Raw genomic sequence first — 26,645 nt, forward strand, 5'->3', positions numbered from 1 at the left:
CGCCTCCTCGAGGACAAGGCCAGCACCTCTGGTGGCGGGCGGGATGGCAACAAGCAGGGAGGCCTAGACAAGGGTTTGGAGGGTAGGGAAGGCCAGCAGGGTCCTCTGGGCTCTGCTCCAGAGACCCCTGTGTTACAAACACGCAAGAAACCTGGAGGGGCACGCCGCACGCCTTGGCTCTCTGGATCTGGCGCAGTAGAGCCGCTGCCTCCAGCTCTGCATGCAGGGACCCCAAGATGGTGTCTGCTGTCCTGGGCTGCATGTGAAGCCCTGCCGCAGCATGGGACACACCGACTTCTTGTATGACCAAGTGCTCCTCATGCTCCCTCGAGGCACGGGGAGGGAAAGCAAATTGTGGTGCAGCCATGCAAAGGAGTATTATATGGCCATGAAAAAGGCTGCACGGAGCAGAACACACAGCATGGAGGGGTCTCACAGACGCGGTGCTAGATGAGAGACCAGGCATAGTATCAACAGTGTAGGACTCCATTTTTATAAGTTCAAAAAAAGACAAAGTGAATTTATGGCATTGGAAGTCAGGATGGTGGCTATTGCTGGGTGGGAGATGGATGGGAGGGAGCGAGGGGATGTAGCTGCTGGAAATGCCTTCTTCCTTGGCCAAGGAGCCCAGCACACAGCAGGAAGCCTCACGGAGCTCTGCATTGCACCAGGGGCACTTGTCTGCATGTGATATTCCTACAAAGAGGGTTTTTTTTTGTTTTGAGATTCTGGATGTTGGGGGGCAGGGAGCAGGGCTAGGAGGGAAGGAAGAAGCTTTGAGAAGAAGTACAGAGATATGACTGTCACAAAGAGCTGAACATTTTAATACCAAAACAAAATAATCTGGTGGCAAATGGTCTTGTGACATGGCTTCCCCCGAGTGGGTGCAGGCAGAGCAAGGCAGAAGCCACCAGGCTTCCTCTGAGCTTGTCTTGGAGGTGAGACCCAAGAGGGCCTTTGAGTTTCAGGGTGGCCAGAAGAGCCCCAGGGCCTGAGGGTGACTCCTTCCAGGGGCCGAGGATTCCCAGGCAGTGGGGGCGGGGCGTCGCTCTGTCTACCAGGCCACAGGAGTCCTGCTTGTCCCCTGGATGGTGTCACCAGCTGGGAAAGACCCCAGCGCTTCCCCACCACAGGGGGCGCCAGGTCTCCTTTCTTTGCACAACTCCGGCAGGTGTGCCTGCAAGGCTCTACGCTCTGACATGACCCTCCTGGCGTCTTCATGCCTTACTGCTAAGCTGGAGAACCTGGCTGCCGAGGACACCGACTGCTGGCCTTGGAGACGGAGCCAGGAGGAGGGGCTGGCAGTGGGGAAGGCGTCCTCTGTCCACTCGGGCTGGCCCTGGCCGGGGCCAGGGAGCGTGAGCTGCCGAGCAGACGGAAGCCACCTCCCTGGCGCGGCCAGGAGCTCTCGTCAGCCAGAATCCTCTAGTTGGTAACAGGATGGAGCGTGTGAAGACAGACACAGGCACGGCAGCTGGGAGGGGACGCCGAGGCCATGGTCCAGGTAAAGAGAGGCGAAGCGCCAGGGGGGATGCCCGCCTTGGGGGCGGGTGGATGGCAGGAGTCCCCGCGTGACTGTCCTCCGAGACGGAGGTGTGCTTGTGCCACAGGAGGAAGGGTGAGCCGGAGTTAAAATACGTCCGCACGTGTTTTTTTACACTTCTCTTCACAGGAGCACTCCCTTGAGGGTCAGCAAGACTTACCGACTGGCTGCTAAGGGCAGAATGTTGAGAAGCAAAAGTGTGTCACCTCCGTGACGAGGCCACGGGCAGCGGCGGGGCTTCCACCAGCTCTCCCGACACTCCCTATGGGAAGCCAGCCGCCCACTGCCGGGACACTGGAGCCGCCCCTGGGAAGCAGATGCCCCCGTTCCACAGCCCCCGGCAGCCACCGTCCTCACTGACAGCTCGGCTGCGGCCCCACGAGACCCCGAGCTGGAGCCGACTGGCCAGGCCTCTCCTCGACTCTGGGCACATGTAAAACCGAGTGGTGTGAAGTGTGCCAAGCTCCCTCGTGGTGACAAGTTCCCAGAGCCCTCTGTCTCAAGCATCTTAAGTGCTGGGACCACATGCTCAGCTGGTGGGAGGGGCAAGGCGGGGGCTGTAGGGAGGAAACAAAAGGTCACATACAGGGTGTGGGGGGACGGGGTGGTCAGCAAGAGCCTCTCAGAGGAGGTGGTGTTTGGGCAGGGAGACCTGAAGAAGGTGCACGAACAAACCAGGCGGTGGGGGACAAGCACGGCTCGTGCAAAGGCAGAGGCACGAGGGTGCCTGATGAGCCTTCATGGAACCAAGTCTGACCCACGTACTGGCGCTTGACTGCTGACATCTTCGAACCGCCTGCTCCCTTTTCCCCACGGTACATTCGTCCACACCTGGGCAAGCCGGTTAGGACTCCTGGAGCCTGCCCCCGGTGCTGCAGCCCGCGTCCTGCCGCCACAAGACCCCACACAGCCCACTTCCCTGTTTTCAAGCTGTTTGAGACCGCCCTGGATGGCCTGCTCTGTGCTCGCCAAGGAGCCCTGCTATGCCATCGCCCCTTTCACATGCACTTTGCTCTAGTCGCATGGTCAGTCTCGACGTCCAAACCTAGCTTGGGGTGGGGGCCGGCCTGTCTAAACAGAAGGGCTGCAGCAGGACGGCAGCGAGGCCGGGGGCAGGGGACATGAGGGTGGAGATGATGGGGGGCAGGGGGCGTGAGGGTGGGGTGAGGGCATGAGGAAGGGGACGAGGCGGGTGGCCGGGTCCGGCCTGCAGGGACTTGAAGGACACGGCGACCACCCGACCCCTTATTCTGACAGGGAAGTAGAGGACGGCCACGATCAGCTCAGCTCTTTACAGGCGCCGGGATGGCCAGGGCGGTGACTAGAGCCTGGGGCCCTGCCCTGGTCCCTGATAGACAGCTGGCCTGGGGTTGGGGGAGGGTAAGACGTGGGACTCCGTCCACCTGAGGGTGGAGCCCCAGGACCAGATGTGGGAGTGGAGGTGGGAGGCACTGGGACTCCACCCTGGTTTCCTGCCCAAGGAGTTGGAGGCTGGAGGGGGTCCTCGGAGTCAGAGAGGAGGTGGGACAGCTGGGCAGGGAGACCGGAGCGCAGTTCTGCACCGCTGGGCTTGGGGCTCAAGAGGTCGAGGTAAGGCAAGCCCTGCCAGCCGGAAACTGCGCCTGGGGCCCTGGGAAGAGGGGCTGGGCATGGTGACAGGTGAGGCAGGTGCCACCCGCAGAGACCCACCCCTGCCCCCACCGCCAGTGGCAAGGTCTTTCCCCAACCCACTGTCCGTCCAGCCAGCACTTACGCAGGAACACATGGCAGGGCACGCTGCGCACCCCAGGACCACCACCAGTGCCCACCCTGGCCCACAGCCTGCAGGGCTCGCAGAGAAGGCAGAACTGGGACAGGATGAAACCAGAGCCAGGGGCACTGGGCATGAGGCGTCCCCAGGGACAAGGCGCCCAGGGACAAGGGGCCCTGGGGGACGAGGTTGGAAACCAGGCCAAGGACACACAGGGGGCGCAGGGCACTGAACAAGCACGTGCCATACTGCTCCCCCCCAGGCTGTCATTGTCCCACTTTGCTGGGACAGCACCTGGCACAGAGAGGTGATGTGAGCTAATCAAGGTCACACAGCAAGTTCGGCGTGGGGCCTGGCATCCCATCCCCTTTCCGCCGGTGGCTGCCTGGGGCCTGGCAGCCACCGCAGGCCACTGCAGCGGCAGGAACGGCAGTGAGAGGTCCTGGGTCCAAGCCCTGCCTCCCCCACTCGCTGGCCGGGCCCACGGAGTCACTTCACGCCGCTTCCCAGTACCAAAGCGTACAAAAATATCCACCTCCGGGCGGTGGACACGCAGGCTGGGACCACGTGCTTGGTCTAGAGACATGGCGTGCACCCTCTGCAGCAAGGGCCACGCGCAGGGCCCAGTGGCCGCTGTGCCGACAGAGCGAGGCTTAATCAAGGCCACAAATGCGGGCTCAGCGCGCTGCGCGGCCCGCGTGCCGCTTCTGGTGCTCGTTGAGGTTGGAGCGCTGGCTGAAGGCGCGGCCGCACTGGCTGCAGGCGTAGGGCCGCTCGCCCGTGTGCGTGCGCCGGTGGCGCACCAGGCTGCAGTTGCGCACGAAAGCCTGGCCGCAATCGCGGCAGATGTAGGGCTTCTCGCCCGAGTGCAGGCGCTCGTGCTGGCGCAGCTCGGAGCAGCCGCGGAAGGCCTTGCCGCACTCGGGGCAGCTGTAGGGCCGCTCGCCGGTGTGCGCGCGCTGGTGCTGCAGCAGCCCCGAGCGGCCCTTGAAGGCCTTCTCGCACAGCGCGCAGGCGTAGGGCTTGGCGCTGCTGTGCGTGCGCCGGTGCCGGCTCAGGTTGGAGCGCTGGTTGAAGGCCTTGCCGCACTCGGGGCACGCGTACGGCTTCTCGCCCGTGTGCACGCGCCGGTGCTCCACGAGGTGCGAGAACAGACCGAAGGCCTGGGCGCACTCGGCGCACGCGTACGGCTTGGCTCCCGCCGCGGCCTCCCGCCGGGGCCCCGGGCGCCCACGCAGGCAGCTCCTCCGGGGCCGCGCAGCCGAGTGCGTCTTCTGATGGCGGTGGAGGCCGGAGCAGCGCACGAAGGCGCGGCCGCACTCGGCGCACGCGTAGGGCCTCTCGCCGGTGTGGATGCGCTCGTGCTGCAGCAGGCTGGAGGTGCGCGCGAAGGCCTTGCCGCACTCGGCACACGCGTACAGCCGCTGGGCTGGGGGCGCGGGGGCGCGCTCGGGGCCCGGCGGGGGACCCTGGCCGGCCTGTGGCTGTGTGCACGTGGGGAGCGGCCCCACCGAGGGGCTCCGCCGCTGGGTGCCCGGTAAGGTCTGCGTGCCCGCCCCTTGGTCGCACGGCCTGTCGTCCGCGGCGGGGTCTCGGCACTGCTGGGCCCGCGGGCAGCCCCAGGAAGACGCCCGGCCGCCACAGCGGCCACACACAGGGGGCTCCTCCCCTGCGGGGTCCTTGCGGCGCCACGCCGGGCAGGAGCCCCGGCTGGAGGCTCTGGTACCCGCGGGGCACAGACAGGGGCCCTCCTCAGTGTGTGGCGCCTGGGGCGGGCCCTGGTCTGGAGAGGAGGCGGCTCCAGCGCCCGCGCTCTGGGCTCCCGCCGCGGGGCTCCCGCAGAGGCCGCAGCCCGGGGCACCAGCCCCTGGTGGTGGAGTCGTCCCGCAGCCAGCCGCCGCTCCACGCAGGTCTCCCTCCTCAGATGAGCACCTCCGGGCGCTGCCCTCTGCGAGGGGCCTCCGCTCTGTTCCGGGGTCCTCTGGACCTCTGGTGGCTCCCAGGCGAGCCTCGGGGAATCCTCCCTGCCGAGCCTCCATCCTGCGGCCAACCCCGACCAGAGCTCCGGTGGCTGGATCTGGAAGAACAGATGAGAAATGGGGAGGTTGGCAGTCCTGGGAGGTGAGACGGGGAGAGCTGACCCAAAGGAGGGGAGCTGACCTCTGGTGCTTGGGGGGGCGGGGGCTGTCCCTGCCTGGAGGAGGGTGCAGGTGCGAGCACAGGAGCTGGGGCCTTCCTGTCCCACCTGGGCTGCCCCAGTCCACAGCAGTAGTAGGGCCACCGCGGTGCCCCCAGCACTCAGCTGCCACTGGCCACAGCCTGCCTCCCTCACTGCGCTTGGACCCTCCTGGCTCCCTGCTGCCGCCCGGCCCCTCCCCGAGCCGCAGCCAACACGTTCTTCCTAGGTGAGGCTGGGAGGACCAGGCCCAGAGCCCCCACCCCGCCTCTCCAAGGGGCCGTGGCCTGCGCACGTGGGCAGTGCCACAGCACTTGTGACACACTGGGAAGGCCCAGTGCCTGCTGTTACTACTTACACATTCCACTGTGGTTTTATTGGTTTCCCATTGCTTCTGTAACAACCACAAATTTGGTGGCTTAAGACAACACACATTTTGGGCCAGCCCAGGAGGTCAGAAGCCCTGAGTCAGCTTCTGCAGGACTGTGTTCCTCCTGGAGTCTCAGAGAAAAGCCCTTTTCCGGGCTTTCCAGCTTCCAGAGGTGCCCACATCCCCCCACCTTCAAGGCCAGCAACGGCATGTCTTCAGATCTCTTGGGCTCTGCCCCCACCCTCACCTCGCCCTCCCTGACTCGAGGACCCATGTGAGGATGGTTAGAGCCCATCCGGGTAGCCCATGGTCAGCCTCCCTCTCCAGGGAAGGCCAGAACAAGCCACCGCGCCAGAGACACAGCATGTCGGCGTGAGTTCAGGCCTTAATTAATACACACAATGGAAGAAGCACACAGACACGCTCATCTCAGACACAAGCAGCCCAGTGCCCGGCTGAAAACAGAGGAGCAGCAGGAGGATAAAGAACTGGAGCACCACTCAGCTAATCCCTGCCTCCTGTGAGACTCGGGGAACGGGCCTCTAAGCCCATGGGAAAGAATGAGGTTTGCTCCAGTTTCTGCCCCAGCACAAGGGAGCAGCTGTCCAGCCAGCCCTGCAGCCTGGAGAGCCGGCAGCCAGCAGGAGGGGTTCCTGCACTAGCACCGCAGAGCACCTCGCTGGCACGAGGCCCTTCTCCTGCTTGCCTTGTCCCCTTTTCTGCTTAAGGAAGATATCCCTTTCCCAAACATTCTGGAAATCTGGCTTTATTTACTTAGGTCACTTGCTCTAATTCTCCTGAGAAAATTGTCACTTTTCCACCATTTTTGCAAATCTCTAACAAGCAGTTGCACCCAGCCACCTGGCAGCCTGCAATAAGTGCCCTGGGAACTGAAAGACACCCAAACCATGCTGCCCTTTCAGCGAAGGTCGCTCGAGCCACTGGACACTGTGGACTAGTGGCAGAAATGCATTGGCCAGCACTCTGGGAGCAAATGGTTCTGAGTGGAAATTAAATGCACGGAAGGGTCAAAGCCAAACGTGCAGGCGCTGGACAGTTCCTGAAGATCATGAAGGGCAGAAACTGCTCCCCTGGGCTTGGGGAGCTTGGGGTGCTGTCTGGTCACATGCTCAGCCAGAGGCTGGTGCCAGGCATGCCCAAGAAGCAAGGGGGCAACACGGATGGCTCCAGAGGGAACTCCACGCTACCTGAGGCTCCTCGTAAGCCCTTCCCCAGTCACCCAGGTGATCGTTAAACCCTCCTGTCCACTTTCAGGCCAGAAAGGTGGGGCCACATCTAGGACCACAGGGCACCTGTCCTGGCTTGTTCTCTCTCCTATGGGCACCAATGATTGAGACTAAGTGGTTCCTGCCATGAAAATCTGCTTTGTGCCTCAGTTTTTCACCTACAAATGAGTTGGCTGGAGCTGGAGATCCGAGGAGGTGAGTGCAGAGTCCCTGGTGTGAGGGGCTTCTCCGAGTATGAGGACATCTGGGTGACACTGAAAGGTGTCACGTCGCCATCCCATGCCTGGGTGTGTCCTGGCAGAGACCCATTGGCACATGAGCTGGTGGGGGCAAGAGAACATCTCTCCATGAATGCTAGTGTGAGGACCCCGTCCCCCAAGCGCTCGAGAGGTTGAGTCTGAGGACATTCTCTGCAGGTAGCTGTCGCTGGACACTGCTGCACCTTGTTACTCTGTCACCCTCAGACACTGGGCACCTTCCCCAGTCCAGCAGCAGGACGACACCCACCTGCCAGTCCGGCAGCCCCAGTGTGGACTCTACCCAGTGTGGAATCTACCCACAGCAAACACTGTACCCAGGGCTGGAAGGAGGGGCCAGGGAGGTGCTTTCTCTAGAATGCGGTGCTCTGTGAATAAACTAGACGAGCTGGGGGGTCCTGGGCACCCCAGCTGCAGGTGAGCTCCTTAACCTCGTCTGGGGCAATGCCCGCTCGGATGCTGGAGGCATTTTAAAAGCAGAGTTTTCCCTGACAAGGACAGGCCAGGTAGGCCTGGTGGGGACAGGCAAGGGCAGAAGGCACACCCTGCTGGTGGGATGTAACAACAGATGGCCACTGTGGGAAAAGTGTAGCAGTTCCTCAGAAAATTAAACATAGTTATGTATGGCCTAGCAATTCCACTCCTAAGTATGTGCCCAAGAAAAATGAAAACATATGTCCACATAAAACCTGTACATAAATGTCAGAGAAGCATGATTCATAATAGCCAAAGAGCAGAAAAACCCAAATGTCCGTCAATAGGTGGAGAAACAAGGTATGTCCACACAACGTAGTATTATTCAGCCATTAGAAAAGAATAAAGTTCTGATCTACTTCACACGGATGAACCTTGAGAACATGGTCAGTGAAAGAAGCTAGACACAAAGACCACATGTTGTATGACTCCATTTATAGGAAATGTCCAGGGTAGGCAGAACCACAGCAGGAAGCAGGGGAGCACGCCGAGGGCTGGGTTGGCGAGTGGGGAGTGATTGCTCCTGTTCTCGAATTAGAAGAGGTGATGGTGCCGGTTGCAGAAAACAGTGAATATAAAACTGCTGAACTTTAAAGAGGTGGATTTTGTTACACAAATTACATTCCAAGCACAGCATGAGGCGATCCTACTGGGCTTCCGTGCTGGGGCAGCCTGGGCTCGCCCTGCAGCACCCAAGGCGCCATCTGGGCTGTGGCGCAGGGGCAGCGCTGGGCAGAAGTATACGTGTGTTTCCTAAACAGCACTTTTGGGATGAGAAAAGCAAGGCTCTCCAAAATTACTAGGTACAAGAAAGTTAACTTCTCGCACAGCCAAAATGTGCGCTCAGTTGTTGCCTTCTCCCCAGGGCTCAGGTTTCTCCTCAACAGGCGCCTCTTAACGACCCCATCAGGATCGTGGGTCCAGACGAAGACTCTTCCTGCGAATTCCTGCGGCAGTGGATGCGCCTGCGGGGTAGAGTGGGCTCCATGCAGGGTGAGGGCAGAAGCCTCATGGGGTCACATCCAGGCACCACAGTCACCGTTAATGGGCAGGAAACGCTGGCTCGGGAGGAACCAGGTAGGACACGGGAAGGGACTCCCGCTCAGCTCTGCCTGGCACGAGGCCCCATGCTCCTCGCCCAGGCAGCCCCTGGCACCCGCCGTCCATGGCACCGGCTCCTACCTCCCATAGGCGGGGGCTGCACCCACCCCCCAGTCTCACCCCGTCTGGCACCACAGGCTTTGCAGAGACCCCACAGGAGGCCAAGTGCGTGGTCCTAGAAACCCGCAGGACCCACTGCGAGGGCACTGTCAGGCTCAGGTCCAGCCTGCCACAGCACCAGCATGGGACCCTGACCCTCCTACAGCAGCAACCCCCAGGGGCCCTGACAGCCACTCATGGGAAGAGGCGCCCCACCACAAACCCCCATGCAACTGCAGCCCCGGCCCTAGGGAAGGGGCATCCCACCAAGTGCTGGCGGGCAGGAGAGGGCTGTCACCAGTCGGCTGGGCCTCTGGCCCGGCCCTGGGGGGACCGGGGCTTCCATGCCAGGTGCCCACCGGGTTCTCCAGTGAGGTCATTCCAGGGTGGCCACAGCTGTGGTCAGTGTGCCAAATACCTGCCACTCTCCCGTCCAAGGCTTCCAGGGAACATGGCTGGCCTCATGCCCCCGGCTGCGCAACAGCTGGCAGCAAGGCAGGGCCCATGCCAGGTGCCCAGCGTGACCTCCTGATTCCAGGGAACAGAGGCCACACATGCCCCAGGGTGGAGAGACACCTGGAGCAGCCTGGCTGAGCCTGGGCGGCCTAAGGACTGGGCTGGCCCCAGGGAAGGAGGCCAGTGCCCTTAAGGGGCCATGTGAGAGGTGCAGGGTAGACATGACTGCTCGGGGTCATGTGCCCTTTAGAGGGTCAGGGAGGGGCCGCGGGGACAGGGCCAAGGTCTGGAGACCCTGGGTACAGGGAGACGATGGCTGATGTGCTTCGACGAGGGCCCGCTGCCCAGCACTGCCCAGGTAGGAGGCAGCTGTGGCCCATGGCGGCGTCTCCTCACACTTGCCCCCTCGAGTGGGATAAGCTTCCGGCTGCAGGCTGGGCACAGCACGGACGACCCAGGCTTCCAGGCCCTGCAGCGACTTGGAGCGAAGCCACAGGCCCAGAAAGATTTCCCCGTGCACAGCACCCCCTCTGAGGGTGCAGGGGACTGAGAAAGGCTTAGAGGGTTCAAGGCTGAGCCCTGAGGAACTGCACCGCCCAGCGCTCATGTTCCGAGCAGCAGCACAGCTGGGAGCCCAGTCCCCCTCATGAACGCTGAGCTGGCAGGGGAGGGCTGGGCCAAGGGTCCACATGGGCTGCTACCGCGGTGTCCCAGCCTCTCACCACCCAGGGAAGGGGCCGACACTTCCCAACCGTGCAGCCCAGAAGAGCCTCATCCTGGCTCAGGGCCCTCCTGGGTCTGGTGTTCCCCAAGACCAAGTGCCCGCCCTCTCACCAGCTCTCCTGACCCTCACCCAGGCTCAGGGTTCACCCCCCCCTCCAAGGTTCTGTCTGCCCCCTCACTGGCCCTGCTGACCCAGGAGTTTCCCCATGGTGACTGCCTCCTGGATTGGTGTCAGGGCTGCTGGTTAGGAGCCCCTTTGCACGATGGCATCTGAGGGGATGCCGGCCCTTCCCACACCCTGCACGCCGGCAACAGGGCAGGCAAGGCCCCTGCTCTCCTGGAGTCGGCACACCGACGCTATGCAAGGAAACCCTCAGGGCTCCGCCAGAAGGCGGCAGGAGTCCTGAAGTAGAGGGGAGAGCCACCCCACCACCCTGGGAAAGAGGGGGCCAAGCACCTTCACACCCAGTGGTGACCCCTGAGTAGCTCCACAGGAAACCTTCGCTGTCCACTTCAATCTCGCTCTCCTGAAACAGGGACCTGGGTGGGAGCAGGGGTGGGACTGCTTTGAGCCCAAAGGGCTTCTCCCCGAAGCGTCTACACTCAGCCAGCCTGTTGCCCCTGCTCCCCCTTCTGCATGTGGGGTCCACATCAGGCGCAGGAGCCAGAACGGGCAGCTGCCAAGGGCTCACTAGGGGTCGTGCCAGATTCCTCACATGGCAGCTCATTAAATCCACAAAGGGATGAAACCACCTGCCCAGGATGTGGACACTCCACAAACAATCGGAGTGTGCGCCGGCCCTGGGGGGCAGCTGAAGCGGCAGGCAGAAACCCTGTGCAGGCTCTGCTGTGGGCGGATGGGGCATCTCGAGCCTGTTCTTTCTCTCCAGCCTCCCTGGCAGCGCACAGTAGGGCAGGTGACAGACCCCACCCTGGAACCGTCAGGCTACACGGGAGACACAGCAGTGCCTGTGGACTGCAAGAAAGGCACCAGGGAGGACACGGAGACCCACGGACAGGGGTCAGCAAGAGGGTGGGCTCTTGACTGCTGTGCAGGGCAGGGCTGGGCTAGTGTGAAGTAGGGGATGGACTGGGGCTGCTGCTGTGGAGGGAGTGAGGAGCACGGATCAAGCAGTGCCAGGGAAATAGAAGTACCAGTCTGCCCACTGCAAAAACCTGCTGCCGGGGGTGGGGGGTGGGGGTGTCACATCTCCGCGTGGGTTAAAGGAAAAGACATGCCAAAGTGCAGGGACCGCAGAGCCTGCTACACAGCAGGTGCTCAATAAATGCTTGTTTAATCAATAAATGGAGGCAGAAGGAGAAAACCTCACCCTGCAGGAAGTATCTTCCACCTTAGACAGAAAGCTTTTTAACTTAACGTGGCAACGGTTGGGAGAGAAAAGCCACTAGACGAACCCTTCTCTTTCCATGGCCTCCAAAGGGACGCCTAGGAATATGTCATCCTTTGAGGGCCACAGGGGCAGTAGAAGCACTGAGGGAGTGACTTTACTGTACTTGGTGCTACCCAAATGTCCTCACACCTGGGGCACCCTGAGCACCCCCGGATTTCAAACTCGCTCATTTGTCAGAGGCGGGGAGCTGAATCACGAGCAGCAGCGACTCCTGCAGTGTGGTCACCGGCAGGACTGTGGAGGGAAACACCTAGCCCAGCAGCGAGAATACACTCCTTGTGCCGGAAGGGGGTTAATGAGGTTCAACGTCCTCCTGTGATGTCTTTGAGAGCCACAGAGAGTGTGCAGCAAAGTCAAGGCGGGCAGCTCTGAGGTGTTGAGGGCCCACGATGGGAGCAAGCCGGGCAGCTCCACCTCTCCAGTCACGGGCCAAGCTCACCCCCACCGACTGGTGCAGGGGACACAGACCCACTGTACACCCCTTAGGAAAGACAGTGCCCAACATACAGGAGGGCGGGAAGGATGTCCCCCGGGCGCAGAAGGAACGGCCTCTGCTCCCTTCTGGGCCTGTCCTCCCCACTGCGCCTCCACCTACGAGGGACCGGCACCAAGGAGCTCGAGGACAAGCGAGCTTCCACACTCGCCGAGCATATGCACCCGCCAGGTCCCGGAGACACGGCAGGGCCGGACCCTGCTCCTTGGTGGGTGCGTGGAGGAGCGCAGGAAACGGGTAGAGATCAGTGAACGAAACGCTTTGAGAGAGAAAGGGTCGTGAAGAACACCAAGTCGGGAGCGGCTTCTCCGGGCCTCTCCGGCACGGGGCATCGAGCAGGAGTTGGAGGAGCAGCCGCCCTGGCTGTGGCGGGGAAGCGAACGGGAGCAGAGGTGGGAGGCGGGACCAGAGGCAGCGGGGAGGCCCCTGTCGGCCACGGCGGCGTGACCGGCGCACTCCAGCCCCGACCCGGCGCCCAGCCTCGGGCTCTCCACCTCCCCGCCCGGAACCCCGGGCAGGAGGACCGGAAGCCCTGCGGCGTCGCCCCTCCGCCCCGGACCCGCGCATAGGGGGAGGGGACGGGGGCGGTGGCCGCGCACAGCGCCCGGAAGCCCCGCCCCGCGGGCTAGGGTCGCGCGTCCGCGCAGAATACCACTTACTCGCTGCGGGCAGCCCGCGCGGGTCCCCTGGTCCCCGCCCTGCACGCCGTGCGCAGCGCGGAGCTTAGCTCCCGCCTCCTCAGGGCCGCCGCGGCACTGAGAGGTCGCGGCCGCCGCGAGGACCGGCGGGAGCCCGCGCGAAGCCTGCTGGGAAGCGTAGTCCCGCCACGTCTCGCTCCATCGCTGAAGGAAAAGCCAATCACAGGCCTCACCGGTTGTCATGGCAACCACGCAGTCTCCACCCACCAAATGGGATAGGAGCCCGCAGTGTCGCTAAGGAGACGGCGTCCTGGTTGGGCGGGGCTCTCCCGCGCCTCGGGTCCGCCTCCCTCTCCCGGCAAGGCGGACGATTGGCCGTAACGGTGATTGATTGGCTTGACGCCCTGTCAGGTTTCTAGGAGGTCTGGCCCCATTTCCAGCCTCGCTCTGGTGGAACATCTTTTTGGGGAAACACCTGGGAGCTTTTAGACGTCTGAGCGCTCTGGCTACTAGAGGGTGGGCCTAGGCATCTGAGTATCTAAAGCTCCCCAGTTTGAGAACCGCAAAGGTGTTGCTGACCCTGCTTGCGCTCCTGCGTAGGAGAAGGGTAGATCAGGCCTCCTATCTATTTTTGTCACCTGCATTTTGTCCCCATCTATTCCGTGGCTCCTGCCCTCAAGAATACTGGCCCATACAGAGACATTAAATTTGGCTAACCGCTCAGCACTGTGCGCATTTGGGGCTGCATCTCCCTCGGGGGCTGGGCTGTCCCACTCCCTTTTCTGTCCTCAGGTGTCTCCACACTGAACGCCCTGTACAGGAACAAACGGCTTGCTTTGCAGTTCTGCCTTCAGCCCCTCGTGCTCACTGAGGTTGCAACTATGGCTGGAGGGCCACTCATCAGTGCGTTCGCTGGTGGCTCACAAGCCAGTTGTGACTTTGCCTTTGCCCCAGTCAGAGCAAAAGAGCTTCTCCCCCAGAGTGCAGCTGCTGGTGCAGGCATGGCCTAGAGCTACTACACACTCAGGGTGCCCAGGTGGGACTGGAAGGCCCTCCACTGCACCCCTGGGGCTTCTCACCACCATGAATCCTCTAGTGCCCAACAAGGCCTTGCCACAATCTGGACACACATGCCTTCTCACAAGTGAGTGTGTGCACTGCTGCTGAGGAGCTCTAAGCTCTCTGGAAACATAGTCCTGCTATCCGTCCACAGAGGGCCTCTCCAGAGGGAGTTATCTGGAGTTGTAGGTCAGAGCTGGGTTGAAGGCTTTCGCACTGGCTGAGCACTGGTGCTAGGGCTTGGAGAAGTAGGGGCTGTACCGTCCACAGGTCTTTGTGCCCTCCCCACATCTGCATGGCTTGTTGCCTACATGAACCCCATAGGGTAGTGGCAGAGAAGCACCTCCCCACATTGTTCATGTGGGGGGGCTTTAGGAGAGAGATGCTGGGTCACGTGGAGGTGCAGCTGAAGAGGCAGGGTGGCCTCCCAGCTCTGTCCTTTCTAGGGGCCTCTGCTCTGCCTGGGGCCTCTCCTGAGCAGCAGCCTCAGGGACTCCTCCCTGTCCAGATTCTCAGGCCCAGCCATCCATCCTGGGGCAGACTCAGAGTCAGGGTAAGAAATGGAGAAGCCGCCAACTCCCAAAAGGAAAAAAGGTATCAGGAAACATGAAAGTAAACCCCAGAGCTGAGACACCCTGGGCAGCTGGGTCTTGAAAGCTTAAAAGAAAAGGGGGGCAGGGATGGGAAGAGAGACAGATAATGAAACAGGTTTCCAGCTCAGCATTCGAGGTGGCCAGAGGTCACCTCCCTGCCTCTCCAGGTTCAGCTCCCATTGTTTCTTTCACCTGCCCCCTCACTGGTCTCTCACTGGCCTCTGGCCCATGTACCTCAGCAGCTGCCCTGGGCACGCATCCAAACTTCTCCTCTGACAAACCATGACCAAGCCAGCCCTCCTGTGACAGCCAGCCCCAGGGCCAGGGCCTGTGTGGCCATTGGTGCATCTGATGGGCTGCAGTGATCAGAGCCTAGAGTCTAATGTACCTTGTGGTAGGCAGAATACTGGCCCCCAAGGATGTCCATGTCTTGTTCCTGGAAACTGCAAAGATGTTACCTCCCATGGCAAAAGGGATTGTGCAGATGTGATTAAGGGTCTTTAGATGGGGGGATTATCCTGGCCTATCTGGGTGGGTCCAGTGTAATCACAGAGGTCCTTCTAAGTGGAAAACAGAAGCTGGAGAGAGATCCAAAGAGACAGCATTTTGAGAAAGACTAGAAGGGCCATTGTGGCTTCGAAGGTCAAGGAAAGGGTCACCGGCAAGGAATGCGGGCAACTTCTAGCAGCTGGAAAAGGTAAGGAAACAGATTCTCTCCTAGAACTCCAGAAGGAACCAGCCCTGGTAACACTTTGATGTCAGCCCCTTGGTTTTGGTCTTCTGCCCTCCAGAACTGTAAATAATACACATATGTAGTTTAAGCCTCTAAGTTTGTGATTTGTTACAGCAGTGATAGGCAACTAATATTCCACCCTCCGGCTTCTCCCCCAGTTCTGACCCCCTGACCATGCTCACATGTGGTGTCCTCCCTCCATCTCCCGTTCCCCAGGCTGACCCGCTGGGCTGGGTCCCTGGCCTGCCTCTGGCTTCCGTCCATGCTCTTGCACCAGCTGAGCTAATTCCCTCCTGAGGATTTAGACATGGAGGGCCTGGCTGGCGCAGGACAGGAGGAGCATGTGGAGCTCAGATGTGCCTCTTCAACTTGCAGGCATGCAAGAGCCTTATAGAAATCCAGGTCAGACTCTCTTGCCAAGTGTCTGGCTGGAAACCAGGTGGGTGACTGCACTCCCCAAGACAGCCCCCCCAAGCCTGGGTCAGTGGGCCAGTCACTTAGCAAGTCCTGCTGTCTTCACTTTCACCATCACTGTCTGCATCCTCCCCACTCACCTGACCCTGTCTCCTGCTTCTCCCTCCCCAGAACCCATGCAGGCCCCTGAAGGGTGTGGGAACATGATGCAAAACAGAGCCACAGAGGGAAGTATTTCTGGCATTCAATTCAAAGTATTCGAGGCCCTCGGAGGGGGAGGGCTGTGGGCCATCTCTCTTTAGATCTTTGTGACTGAGCCTTTCTTGTATTTTTTCCTACCACTAGGTATTACCTTTGGGAAAGGAAAAGATAAAAAATTGGAAGGCATAACATTTTTGCTGTCACAATACTCTGACCCTTGTCCTAATGTCTGTTCTGGGTTATTTATTCCTGAATAACAAACCACCCAATACCATTTTATTATGTTCATGACTCTGGTCAGGACTCAGACAAAGCTCCACAATAACTAGAGCCTCTGCTGGGGTGGCTCTAATGGCTGGGCATGGCTAGAGCAGCACATCTGGGACCTGGCACCCCAGTGGAGTTCCATAAATGTCTGTTGAATGGACAAACCATTTTACAGAAGATTAACTGCGGCCCCAGAGGTTGGGTGACTTCACAAGCTCACAGCCAGTGAGAAGCAAGTATAGACACTTGGGTGTCTATGTGATTCCAAAGTCTGCTGTGTGGCCACTGGCCATGGAGTCCCCTGCCCCTCTTTTGAGCCCCACTCATCAGCCCTCAGACTTGGGGCACTGACCTCACCAAGACCACAGTTAAAGAGCTGGATCTACAGTATGCAGGCACCATCTTAATCACAAGGGTTCCGGGACCGGGTAGGAGAATCTGATTCCAGCCACATATCACTCAGGTCAATGTGAAATTCATGTGTGTTTCCAAAGAAGAGGTTAGTCAGACCTTTACAAACTAGCTAAAAGAAGCTGGCAACAGGCCCTGTATTGAGGACGTTACATGGTTGATTGATTTTGTTCTCAAGTTGTTTCCATTGTACAGAAGGGGATATGGTGAGCGGAGTCAAGAGAGGAAGCCAGCCCCAAAGTGGCTTACAACCTGGCAACCAGGTGTGGGTCAAATTCTTGGCGTTTAGGTCCTCAGAAATCCGCAAACTTTTAGCGTCCAAGCTCTTTTAAATGCAGATCCATGGTCACCACCACAGATTCTGTCCCAAGGGGCTTACAAACCTCCATGAGCCCAATGCCGTGAAATCCCCACTTCAGAGATGGGGTATCTGCGGCCCAGGCAGGAAAGCTCCACATCCCAGGTCTTAATCCAGGCAGCCGGATCGGGGCCAGCGCCCACGCTGGAAATCCAGCCTGGGTCAAAGAATCCCCTTCTAACCCACCTGCCCTGCGAGGCAAGGGAACATGGTGACTCCCACGACACACAGCACAGGGGAGCCTCCCACGAGGTGCCCGGGCTGTGGGTGCCACCGGGAAAACGGGAGGCTCCTCGGGAGCGTTCGCCAGCCCTCGGGGAGGCCGGCCGCCCCGTTAGCCACAGCCGACCCCCTGGGGGGCCACAGCGGCCGTTTCGCCCCCTCGGCTCCGGAACACAGTTTCACCCCGCCACTGCCCCACCTGGACCGGAAGTTCGGGGAGTCCCGGGTCAAGCCCTAAGAGGCCCCTTGCTGGGCTGCTCTGGGCGCCGGGAAGACAACCGTCTCGGTGATCTCCGGGCCTGCGCGGCTTCCCGCGTTCCTTTCACCCAACTAGGGGGTCCCGGCCTCCACCCGCCAGACCCACCATGGCCGGGGGAGCCGCCTTGCGGGTGGACTCGTGCCCTTCGCAAGAGAGGAGATGCAGGTGCAGATACAGAAAAGAGTGTAGAGCTGGTGACACAGGCCACGAGGGTCCCATCGCGAGGGCCTGGTAGGGGCAGGAGCCAGAAGGCAGTCGGAGAGCGAGGGCGGGGACGGCAAGTGGTGCCCATCCCTTCCAGGCGCCCGAGCCTCCCAAGTTGATGCATCTGGACAGTGGTGTGCCCGGTGGGATCACACCAGGTCTGCTCGCCTGCCCGGCTATGGGTAGGGGCGCAGCCAGGCACTAGCAGGCGTGGAATCCTGACCACGGCCACCGACTCCTGACACTTATGTGTGCCGTCTGTTGGAGCCCAAAGGAGACAATGAGGACACTGCAAGGGGCTTGTATAATGGGAAGGGGGGGTGCCTTGGTCTGGGCTTCCCCCCTCTCCAGGCAGGGTGACTAAGACCAAGATCTTAGCCCGAGGTGCTGGACAGCCTGGGGTCAAACCCCACTTGCTATGTGACCCTGAGATGTCATCCACTCTCTTGGGCCTCCCTCTGGCCGTCCCTCTGTCTGCCCCAGGTGAAGGGCAGGAGAGGTGTCAGGATTTTTGGTTTGGGACAGTAGAAACTGGTTCACACAAGCCTCTGCAAGGGGGTAAGTCAGGGGTAGCTCCAGCCAGCTCCAGGAGCCCTCCATCTCTGGACTCTGTTCACCTTGACTGCCACATGTAGGCAAAGACGCCTCCTGCCAGCCTCAGGCCTTTGTCCAAAGGGCTGGAAGTTGCCCTCTGCTCAAGGACCCACTAAGGTGGGTTCTCATCAGCCTATGAGAGCCCATGTCAGTCACTTGGCCGAAGTGAGGGCTGTCAGATTGACCAGGCCTGGTTCCCAAATCACCTTTAAGATGTGGGTAGGTCAGCCCATGAGAACCCCCCTGGAAAGGGTGAGGGTAGGCTGACTCCCCAAAATCCAAGGTGTGTATTCATACATACTGGTACACAGATGTTGACAGTACCACTACATAACAGTAGCCAAAAGGGAAAAACAACCCAAATGCCCATCAACGAGTGGATGAATAAACAAATTGTACTATATTCAGTCATAAAAAGGAATGAAGTACTAATATGTGCTACAATGGAAAAAACCCTACAGTGAAAAAAAAACAAAACACAAAAAACCATAGGCACAAAAGGCCATATATTGTATGATTTCATTTATATGAAATGTCCTGAATAGGCAAATCCATAGACTAGTGGTCTAGTGGTAGCTGGGCGGGGGGGGGGAGGGGGGGGGTGTGAGGGAGGATGAAGAGAGACTGCTAATAGGTACGGGGTTTCCTTTTGGGAGGATACAAATGTTTTGGAACTGGATAGAGGTTAAGGTTGAACAGCATCATGAAAGCGCTAGATGCCATAGAATTGTGCACCTTCGAATGGTTAATTTTGTTATATGAACTTCACCTCAACTTAAAAAAAAACAAACTGAGGTAGGTCCCAGAAGGACCAGAGGGGGTGAGGGATCCTCCTACCCTTCACCTCAAAGAACACAGAGCCAGCAGCCCTAGACCACAAGGTCAGATTCAGATCTCATCCCTGCATCCTGGGGAGGATGGGTCACACTGGGGTTGGCAGGTCACATGTGAGCCTTGGCTGTGGCAGGGAGAACACTGCAGTGCCCCTTTCCAACCCATGGGGCCTGGCCATGAGACCTTGTGGGCTGCCCTCCACAGCACAGCAGGTCCTTTTCATGAGGTGTCTAAAGGTGGCCATTACCTAGTACCCACACGTGGCAGGCTGCAGGCTCCAAACCTACCTTGCCTGATTCTGTTATCATTTAAATACTAAGGGGGAAACTGAGGCTCAGGCAGAGTGGGGATCCCATGCTGGACCCCAGCTGAGCATGAGGGCAGCTACCCAGTACAATGACTGGTTCCTCTGCCTGTCCCCACCTCCCCTGCTTACTCTAAGCCAGATCCCACCCAGGAACCTTCCCCAGACCCAGGGAGGGGCCTACCTAGCCCCCGCCAACCCCAGTGGAAGCCCCAAATCCTAGTGCCAGCTGCTGTGCACATACCAAGATGGAAGGCAGGGGTAAGGAGGGCCTGGGGACCTTGGCCTCCGGGTCTAGCCCCTGCCCAGGTAGTCTTCAGAGCCTCTTTCCTTCCCAGCCCCAGGAAGGTTCCTCTTTGGGGAGCTCTCTGGAGTCTCCAGGTCTAAAAGCACAAACTCAGCCATGGGGCTGGAGAGGAGGCTTGCCTGGGTCAGGTGCTCAGCCCCTCAGATCCAGGAGGGGGCAAGATGCCCCTTAGAGGCCAAGGTGGAGTGCGTGGCCTTAGTGGTCAGTGTTGCTGGGAAGCCCATCAGGGCTGAGTCCACGCCTGTGCCAGGTTCTCAGGTCCAGGTCTAGGAGACGCAGGACATGTAGGAGGTGTAAATGGGTCACTGGTTGGCACACTACATGGGGGCTGCGGAGTGGGCGGGAGTGCTGGCCTAGTGCCCATGGCACCTCAAGCCCCAGATGGACAGAAGTGGGTGGAAGCTGTCCCGCAGGTTTAGGGCCCAGAGACATGTTGACTGGAGGGGCATGCAGGTTCCTAAGCAGTGGGTAAACTGAGGCACTGAGCAGGAAGCCCTCCCCCAATCCAGGCTGGGGCTCCTTTTCCACCACGCAGGCCTTTAGCGCTCGCAGGTCTGCCTCTGGCCAGGGCTGTCCCCGTCTCCGAGCAGCCCAGCGAAGAGCCCCGGGGAAGGGGAGGAGAAGCTGTTTATACCAGTCTTCCTCCTTTCAGCCCTTGCTCCCAAAGGCTTTGGAGAGACCGGCCGGCTGCAAAGGGACAGAGGCGCCCTCCGGAGCCTCGCTTGGAGCCGGCATGTCGGGCGCCCCGAATTCACGAAGCTGTCAGCCCCTCGCGGGCTGTGGGGAACGCAGACAAGAGGCGCCTCCCTGAGCGTCCCCAAACCACCCGCCCTACCTTCACCTAGGGCCTTGCCCGCAACCTTTAGCCGCGCCCTCGGGAACCCCCCGCCCCAAGAGGGCCTCAAGCCCTTCCTCCCGGCGCCCTGCCCTCCCCACGCCGGACACCTGGAGTGAGCACGAGGCGCGGGCGGCCGCGGCTGGAAGTGAGGAACCTGGCATGAGGTGGGAGGAGGGGTCAAGGGTGACAGAAGGCCTTCTCCGTGGCCGGGAGCCCGAGATGTAGGGCTGCGGGAACCAAACGGAGGGCGAGGGCCAGCGGCAGGGAGGCGGGAGCCGCACGCGTAGTCGCGCATACGCACGTCCGCCCGGGCCCAGGGCCCGGGCCCCGGGGCTCGCCGTTGTGACCACTCGGCCCCGCTTTCTGCCCGGGCCTCGCGGCGTACGCGTTCCTGTGAGGCGGCCGCGACAGCGGCGGGGAGCGAGGAGCCGCCGACTGACTGCCCACGTTCGAACCTCGCGTCATGTGCCCGGCAGCGGAACAAAAGGAAGCGCAGGCCCAACTTCTGCCCTCATTAATAACGGCGACTTCGGCCTCCCGCAGATCTCTGGGCTTGCGCAGGTGCCCACACGCTCCGGCATGTACTGGATGGTACGCTTCCGCCAGGCACGCATATGGCTCCTACTCCTGCAAGTGCGCATGCGCCGTAGAATGCTGCGTGCGGTGCGTTCTGAGGGTTCCTTTGCATTCATGCCTTGGATTGGTCTTTGGCTCCATGAGGTTACTTTGCAGATGGGTCGTCGCCGCTGACCCGGAAGTGTTCGGTCCAGTTAAAGGCGTCGGCCCCCGGCGCGCGGCCTCTTCCTGTCTCTGCTAGGGCAGCGCGTGGTGCTCGCCGAGCGTCTGAAGCGTCCCGGCTGCGCCCGCAGGTGAGGCCACCGCGGGATCGGGGACCGGAGGGACCACCCAGAGACTGCCCCTGTACCCTTGTGAGCCGCAGGCGGGCCCAGAGGCTGGGGCCTCCCATTCTTGGCCTCACTTCTCTCCGAGAATCGAGGAATAGAGGAAACCGACAGAAATGCAAGGAAAGTTATTTTCAGGTTTTCGCCTCCTGCGTAGCATTGCTCCGCAGCGCGGCTCTGAAGTTTCATGCTGAGCTAGGAAGTTTCTGTCTTCTTAAGGACGTGATGTACTTTCTGCTCAGTACTATGCTTCCCCCCATAAACAGCAGCCCCGAAAAATTTGTTTGGTGCTCGACACGAATCTTTGCCTTGATTATGCCGCATAATTGGGTGGCATATAACGGTCGTATCTTACGAATGAGAAAACTGGGTCTTCAGCAGTTTGTTGACTCTTGTATGCTCACGGAGCTCTTAAACGGTACGGTTGGGTTTGGACCCGCAGGCCATTTGGTGTTACCGTTGAACCATTAGCATGATCCGTTCGTGACAGGAGCCTACACTTTCTTGGCCCCTGGGGTCCTAAGTGACAGGCTTCTTGCTGATAGCTGAGTATTTAGTAGGACTCCAAAAGATGGGCCCAGAAGTTCATCCCTTCCTTAGTGCCTCATACCTCCAGTTGCAGTTACACTGGGTGGGCTTAGATTCCCTGTCTGCCCCTAATTCACAGCATGGGACCTACCTCAGGTCAAAGGCTGAGGCAGAGGCTGGCTTGGCTATGAGGGCTTCTTCCACCCCCACCCTCTCTCCAGGATGACTGAGTGGGAGACAGCGGCGCCTGCCGTGGCGGAGACCCCTGACATTAAGCTCTTCGGGAAGTGGAGCACAGATGATGTGCAGATCAATGACATTTCCCTGCAGGTGAGGGGGTTGGCAGTGGGCAGCTTTAGAGCTTTTCCCAGGAGCTGGGGTGGCATGGGCAAGTTTAAAGCGTTAAGGGTCCACCTTCATTCTTTTGCATTTAGATAGCCAAGAGAAGATTTGGCGAGCTGGGGATATGGGCAGTGCTGACCACTCTGGTGCTGGTTAAAAGTTGAGGAGGGGGCAGGCAGATGTGGAATCTTCTGGGCGGGTGTCACTTGAAATTTTTAGTTGTTCTGCTAAGTCAAGAATTGAAGACAAGTACAGCAGAGAGTCCCTGCCACTGAAGCCACTCATTCTGTATCCTGTCCAGAGGTCACAACTGCTTTTGTTATGAGACGATTCCCTCACCAGGAGAAGCATCACATGTTACATACTTTATTTTTATAATTGTAGTAAGATACATTTAACACAAAACTCACTCTAAGTGAAAGATCCAGCTTCATCCTTTTTAAATGTAGATACCCAGGTGTTCCACCAACCACGTATTGAAGAGATAAATTTTGATTTAACTTATTCTACGCTTTTTACACTTATTTCCTCACTAGGGCTGCGTTAGGAGTTTCATGAGCCCCGTTGCTATAAAGATGGACACAATCTTTAATCAAGGCTGGATTGCTCCTTTTTTTTTTTTTTAATCTCTTTTCATTTTACAAGGAATGAAAACATTTCTGTTAGCTTCTACATGTATTCTGGGCCCTGGGCACCACAAACGATTTTTTGCTGACGCCTGCTCTGTCCAGCAAGCAGTCATGGAACTAGTCTCTGCTAGGGCCTGAGGATGCAGAAGTTACCTTGGTGCTAGCATTCGTTCTGATTTCAACAGTTGTACAGGGCCTCCCTGCGAGGCTGCACAGTTTAAGCAAACCCCAGCAGGGAACATTCAGTGTTTGCTGCACTGTGCCAAGCCCTGCATGAGTACCCTTCTGCTGTTGGAGCTAGGGTAGATACTGGACTGTTGTGCTTTTCCTGTCATTTGAATTTGTAGAAGCATGATGTTCTTAGTGTGGAAGCAACAGACTAATCTGGAGTACATTTTATAAGGAAACTATTGATAGCAATGATCCTGGCATGCACATAGCTCCTCAGGATCCATGCTCTACACCCACGTAACAGATGCTGGGTTGGCGTTTTAGTGTTTTCTAGACATTGTTTTGGGATGTATATTTGTAACCTTGTTAATGATTCCTTTGAAAGTGTTCTCATCCAGGGGTGATTTTACTCCTTGGAATGTCTGGAGGCATTTTTGGTCATTAGAACTGGGGGGTGGGGAGATTGGTACTCCTGGTGTTTAGAGGGTAGAGACCAGTGATGGTGCTAAACATGCTACAGTGCAAGGACAGTTTTCCAGAGCAAAGAATTACCTGGCCCAAATGGCTGGAGTGCTCAATCTGAGGACTGCTGTTCCAAAACAAAACCAAGGTCATGGGTCATAATCTGTTTAGTTCCCTATCTCTGCCCCCATGTACAGGAAGCAACCTTTTTAGCAGTATGGTCAGGTCAGTTCCATAGGTATTACTTTCATGGTTGATGGGCCTCACAACCAAGACCCTGCCAGGAAGCTGGCTGGGACTACAGGTGGTTGGGAGGCTCCCTGGGTGCCAGTTGGGGACCCCGTTTCCCCTCTGGTCCCAGCCAAGGTCCATCTCACCCCTGACCATTGCCCCTCCATCTCCCTCTGCCCAGGACTACATTGCGGTGAAGGAGAAGTATGCCAAGTACTTGCCCCACAGCGCAGGGCGCTATGCGGCCAAGCGCTTCCGCAAGGCGCAGTGCCCCATCGTGGAGCGCCTCACCAACTCCATGATGATGCATGGCCGCAACAACGGCAAGAAGCTCATGACCGTGCGCATCGTCAAGCATGCCTTCGAGATCATCCACCTGCTCACGGGCGAGGTAGTGCCCTGTGGCCTGGGTGGGGACAGCATTAGTACACTCCAAAGCTGATGGCCTCCTGCTCCCTGGGCTCTGTCCCTGCGTGGAGGGGGACCAAGGAATTAGTTTTAGAAAATAAAGCCACAGTCCACTTGCTCACCCACCATTGCAGGAAGGTATGTAGGGGCCAGGGGCTCACCATTTTCCTCCCTCTCAGAACCCCCTGCAGGTCCTCGTGAATGCCATCATCAACAGTGGCCCCCGGGAAGACTCTACACGCATTGGGCGAGCTGGGACAGTCCGGAGGCAGGCTGTGGACGTGTCCCCACTGCGTCGCGTGAACCAGGTGGGTGTGGAGGCCATGGGAGGAGTGGCGAGCTGGGAACAGCCACTAGGAGCAGGTGGGCCTGACTGGTGCGTGGGAAGGCTCGGCCCTGCCTGCGTTCTTTACTGGGAGTGTCACTTCCTTCAGGAACACTTCCTGGATTCCCACCCCACACAGGCAGATCCTGTCTCTGGGCCACATTTGGCTGAGGAGCAGTTTCATTTAGGTGTAACTTTTTATTCACTGTATGTATGTGTGCATGTGATTTTTTTTTTTTCCTGAGCCCTTTGGGATTCAGTCATTGGCATCAACAACCCTTTTCTCTTAAACACTTATGAATGATTGTGTCCTAAGAACAAGGATGTTTTATTACTCTCATGTTTAACACAATACAATAGGTAACATTTATAATATAATATATAAAACAGTTCCAGTGGTACCAAATGTTCCATCATTGTTCACATTTATGCACCTGTCTGAGTCCTCGATAGCTGTTGATTCTGTGTTTGTTGTTTGCAGTTGTTAGTTTTTTGATTCAGGGTCCAAGCGCTGCTCCTTGTATCTAGTCTCCGTCACCAGGGCCACTGTATGTGTCTCGCGTTGTTACTCTCTGAAAGCTGTCCTCAGCATCCTTCGGTCCAGTCTGTCTGAGTTGGGGGAGCTGATATCTGGCCTTTGGCGCATCTTGGCCCATGGGTAGGGGCCCATGTCCTGCCTCCTGGGGCCCGGCTCCTGTCCTGAACCTGCCCCCCGCACTCCCTAGGCCATCTGGCTGCTGTGCACAGGCGCCCGTGAGGCTGCCTTCCGGAACATCAAGACCATTGCTGAGTGCCTGGCAGACGAGCTCATTAACGCAGCCAAGGTGAGCAGGGCGTGCGCAGAGTGGAGTGCGGTTCTCAAGACAGGGCTTTGGGGGTCTTCTAGCACCCAGAACTGACCGTCTGCCTCTTCCCAGGGCTCCTCCAACTCCTACGCCATCAAGAAGAAGGACGAGCTGGAACGTGTGGCCAAGTCCAACCGCTGAAGGCCTTGCTGTGGCCTAATAAACCTGTCGGCCTTTGGGGCCCTCTGCCCACCTGTGCTTGCTGTCTCATTTTGGAGGGGTGGGGGTGGGCTACAAGGCTGCTGGTGGTCCTGACTTCCACCAGACTGCTGGGACCTGGAGTCATGAGGGATACTCCTGAGGCTCTGGAGGCACAAGCTGGCTCAGGCTCAGACACCCCAGAGCCATAGGCTTGTAGGCTTGGCTGGGCAGGGGGGGGTCCTGGTGGGTGTCAAGAGGGGTGGGGTTGTCAGTGACCACAGACAGGATAGTCTGTGGTGCCTGAGTGCCCAGCACGTGTGAATCGGTATGGGGCGGGGCATGGTGGGTGCCCGGGGTAGAGGCTGGGATCTGCTTGGCTCTTGCCACTGTGCGGTGCTGTCCTTGAGCTGCCCAGCCCAGCCACATTGGGGGTGGGGACAGCCGATCAGGCCCTGGCACCCTGGACTTGGTGGAACCCCTTCATCCCACCAGCCACAGGAGAGCTGCTAAGGGCAGCTTGGGGCCCCCCAGGGTTCATGAGCACTGGTGGAGGATTTGACAAAACAAGGTTCTAAAACCTCATTTTAAGGGTCTTGGCAGGCTCCCTTGCCGGCTCACTTGAGGCCCTTTGATGTGGCTGCCCTGCTGCCTGTGCCATCACCAGGTCTGCCACCCCCGCCATCCGGCTGAGGTCAAGCAGGTTTACAGCCCAGGGGGCGGGGCAGGCGGGTGGACTGGTACAGCAGGTGCCTGTCCCAGAAGGCACCCACCCCTGGGGAGGGGCCCCGTGTACCCTGCCTCTGGTTTCTCTGGAAATGGGGTCAGACCTGGCAGGGACACACGGCTGGCCAGAAAGGAGGCGCACCAACAGGTAGGAAGGTAGCCATGGGCTGGCTGGGGTCAGCTGCTTCTGCTGCCAGGGCCCCGTAGCCTGTCCTAGCCTCCTGCACACGCGGTGACACCCCCTGGGCTCCCAGTCCTGGCTGTTCATCCCTGTAGATGGGAGCCTGTCCCATGGTCTGGGTGCCCCCTGGCCAGCTGCCCTTCTCTCTAGCTTATCTGTTGGCTTCCTGTCTCAATCTCCCATCTTTGGTCTTTCTGCTGCCTCTGGACTCCCTGCCCCTGGTGTCCCAGTCTCTGGTTTTTCCAGAAGTCACTCCCAGCCCTCGCCTCCCCACGCCTGGCCGAGGTCTGCTCCTGACTTGGTCCCCTCGAGTGTCTCCTGGGCCTCCCGGCAGCCTCTAGCCTGGGGTCTGACACCTTGTCTGAGACCACTCCTGGTCCAGCCCAGGGTCCCTCATTTTAATCCCCAGAGCCGGACCCA

At 59.1% G+C, this 26,645-nt stretch overlaps 2 protein-coding genes across 5 annotated transcripts; one reads left to right on the forward strand and one right to left on the reverse strand.

The window, feature by feature from the left end:
* Positions 1-472: 472 nt before the first annotated feature.
* ZNF837 (zinc finger protein 837) lies at positions 473-12,905 on the reverse strand. 4 transcript variants are annotated; one of them, XM_023586411.3, is made up of 2 exons: positions 12,761-12,905; positions 473-5,370 (listed from the first exon to the last, which is right to left on the reverse strand). In XM_023586411.3, exon 2 carries the CDS (start codon positions 5,330-5,332, stop codon positions 3,971-3,973), a length of 1,362 nt encoding a protein of 453 aa, XP_023442179.1. In that variant the 5' UTR covers positions 5,333-5,370; positions 12,761-12,905; the 3' UTR covers positions 473-3,970. The 4 variants fall into 4 exon arrangements, 1 of the variants encoding a protein (XP_023442179.1); XR_002795391.2 differs by lacking the exon at positions 473-5,370 and adding an exon at positions 8,236-8,782 and having other exon boundaries at positions 12,761-12,864; XR_002795390.2 differs by lacking the exon at positions 473-5,370 and adding an exon at positions 8,236-10,736 and having other exon boundaries at positions 12,761-12,864.
* Positions 12,906-21,055: 8,150 nt separating this feature from the next.
* Positions 21,056-25,372, forward strand: RPS5 (ribosomal protein S5). Its single transcript, XM_004483239.5, has 6 exons — positions 21,056-21,206; positions 21,989-22,097; positions 23,784-23,993; positions 24,190-24,318; positions 25,061-25,159; positions 25,253-25,372. The coding sequence occupies exons 2-6, from the start codon at positions 21,990-21,992 to the stop codon at positions 25,319-25,321; spliced, it is 615 nt and encodes a 204-aa protein (XP_004483296.2). The 5' UTR covers positions 21,056-21,206; position 21,989; the 3' UTR covers positions 25,322-25,372.
* The last annotated feature ends 1,273 nt before the right edge of the window (positions 25,373-26,645 follow it).

Source organism: Dasypus novemcinctus, chromosome 18 (genome assembly GCF_030445035.2).
Source record: "Dasypus novemcinctus isolate mDasNov1 chromosome 18, mDasNov1.1.hap2, whole genome shotgun sequence".
In the NCBI taxonomy this organism is placed as follows: domain Eukaryota; kingdom Metazoa; phylum Chordata; class Mammalia; order Cingulata; family Dasypodidae; genus Dasypus; species Dasypus novemcinctus.

Coding starts and splice junctions, on each gene's coding strand:
- RPS5 (XM_004483239.5), top strand. CDS start 21,990: ATGACTGAGTGGGAGACAGCGGCGCCTGCCGTGGCGGAGACCCCTGAC. Junction 22,098..23,783: donor TCAATGACATTTCCCTGCAG/GTGAGGGGGTTG, acceptor CCCTCTGCCCAG/GACTACATTGCGGTGAAGGA. Junction 25,160..25,252: donor AGCTCATTAACGCAGCCAAG/GTGAGCAGGGCG, acceptor GCCTCTTCCCAG/GGCTCCTCCAACTCCTACGC.
- ZNF837 (XM_023586411.3), bottom strand. CDS start 5,332: ATGGAGGCTCGGCAGGGAGGATTCCCCGAGGCTCGCCTGGGAGCCACC.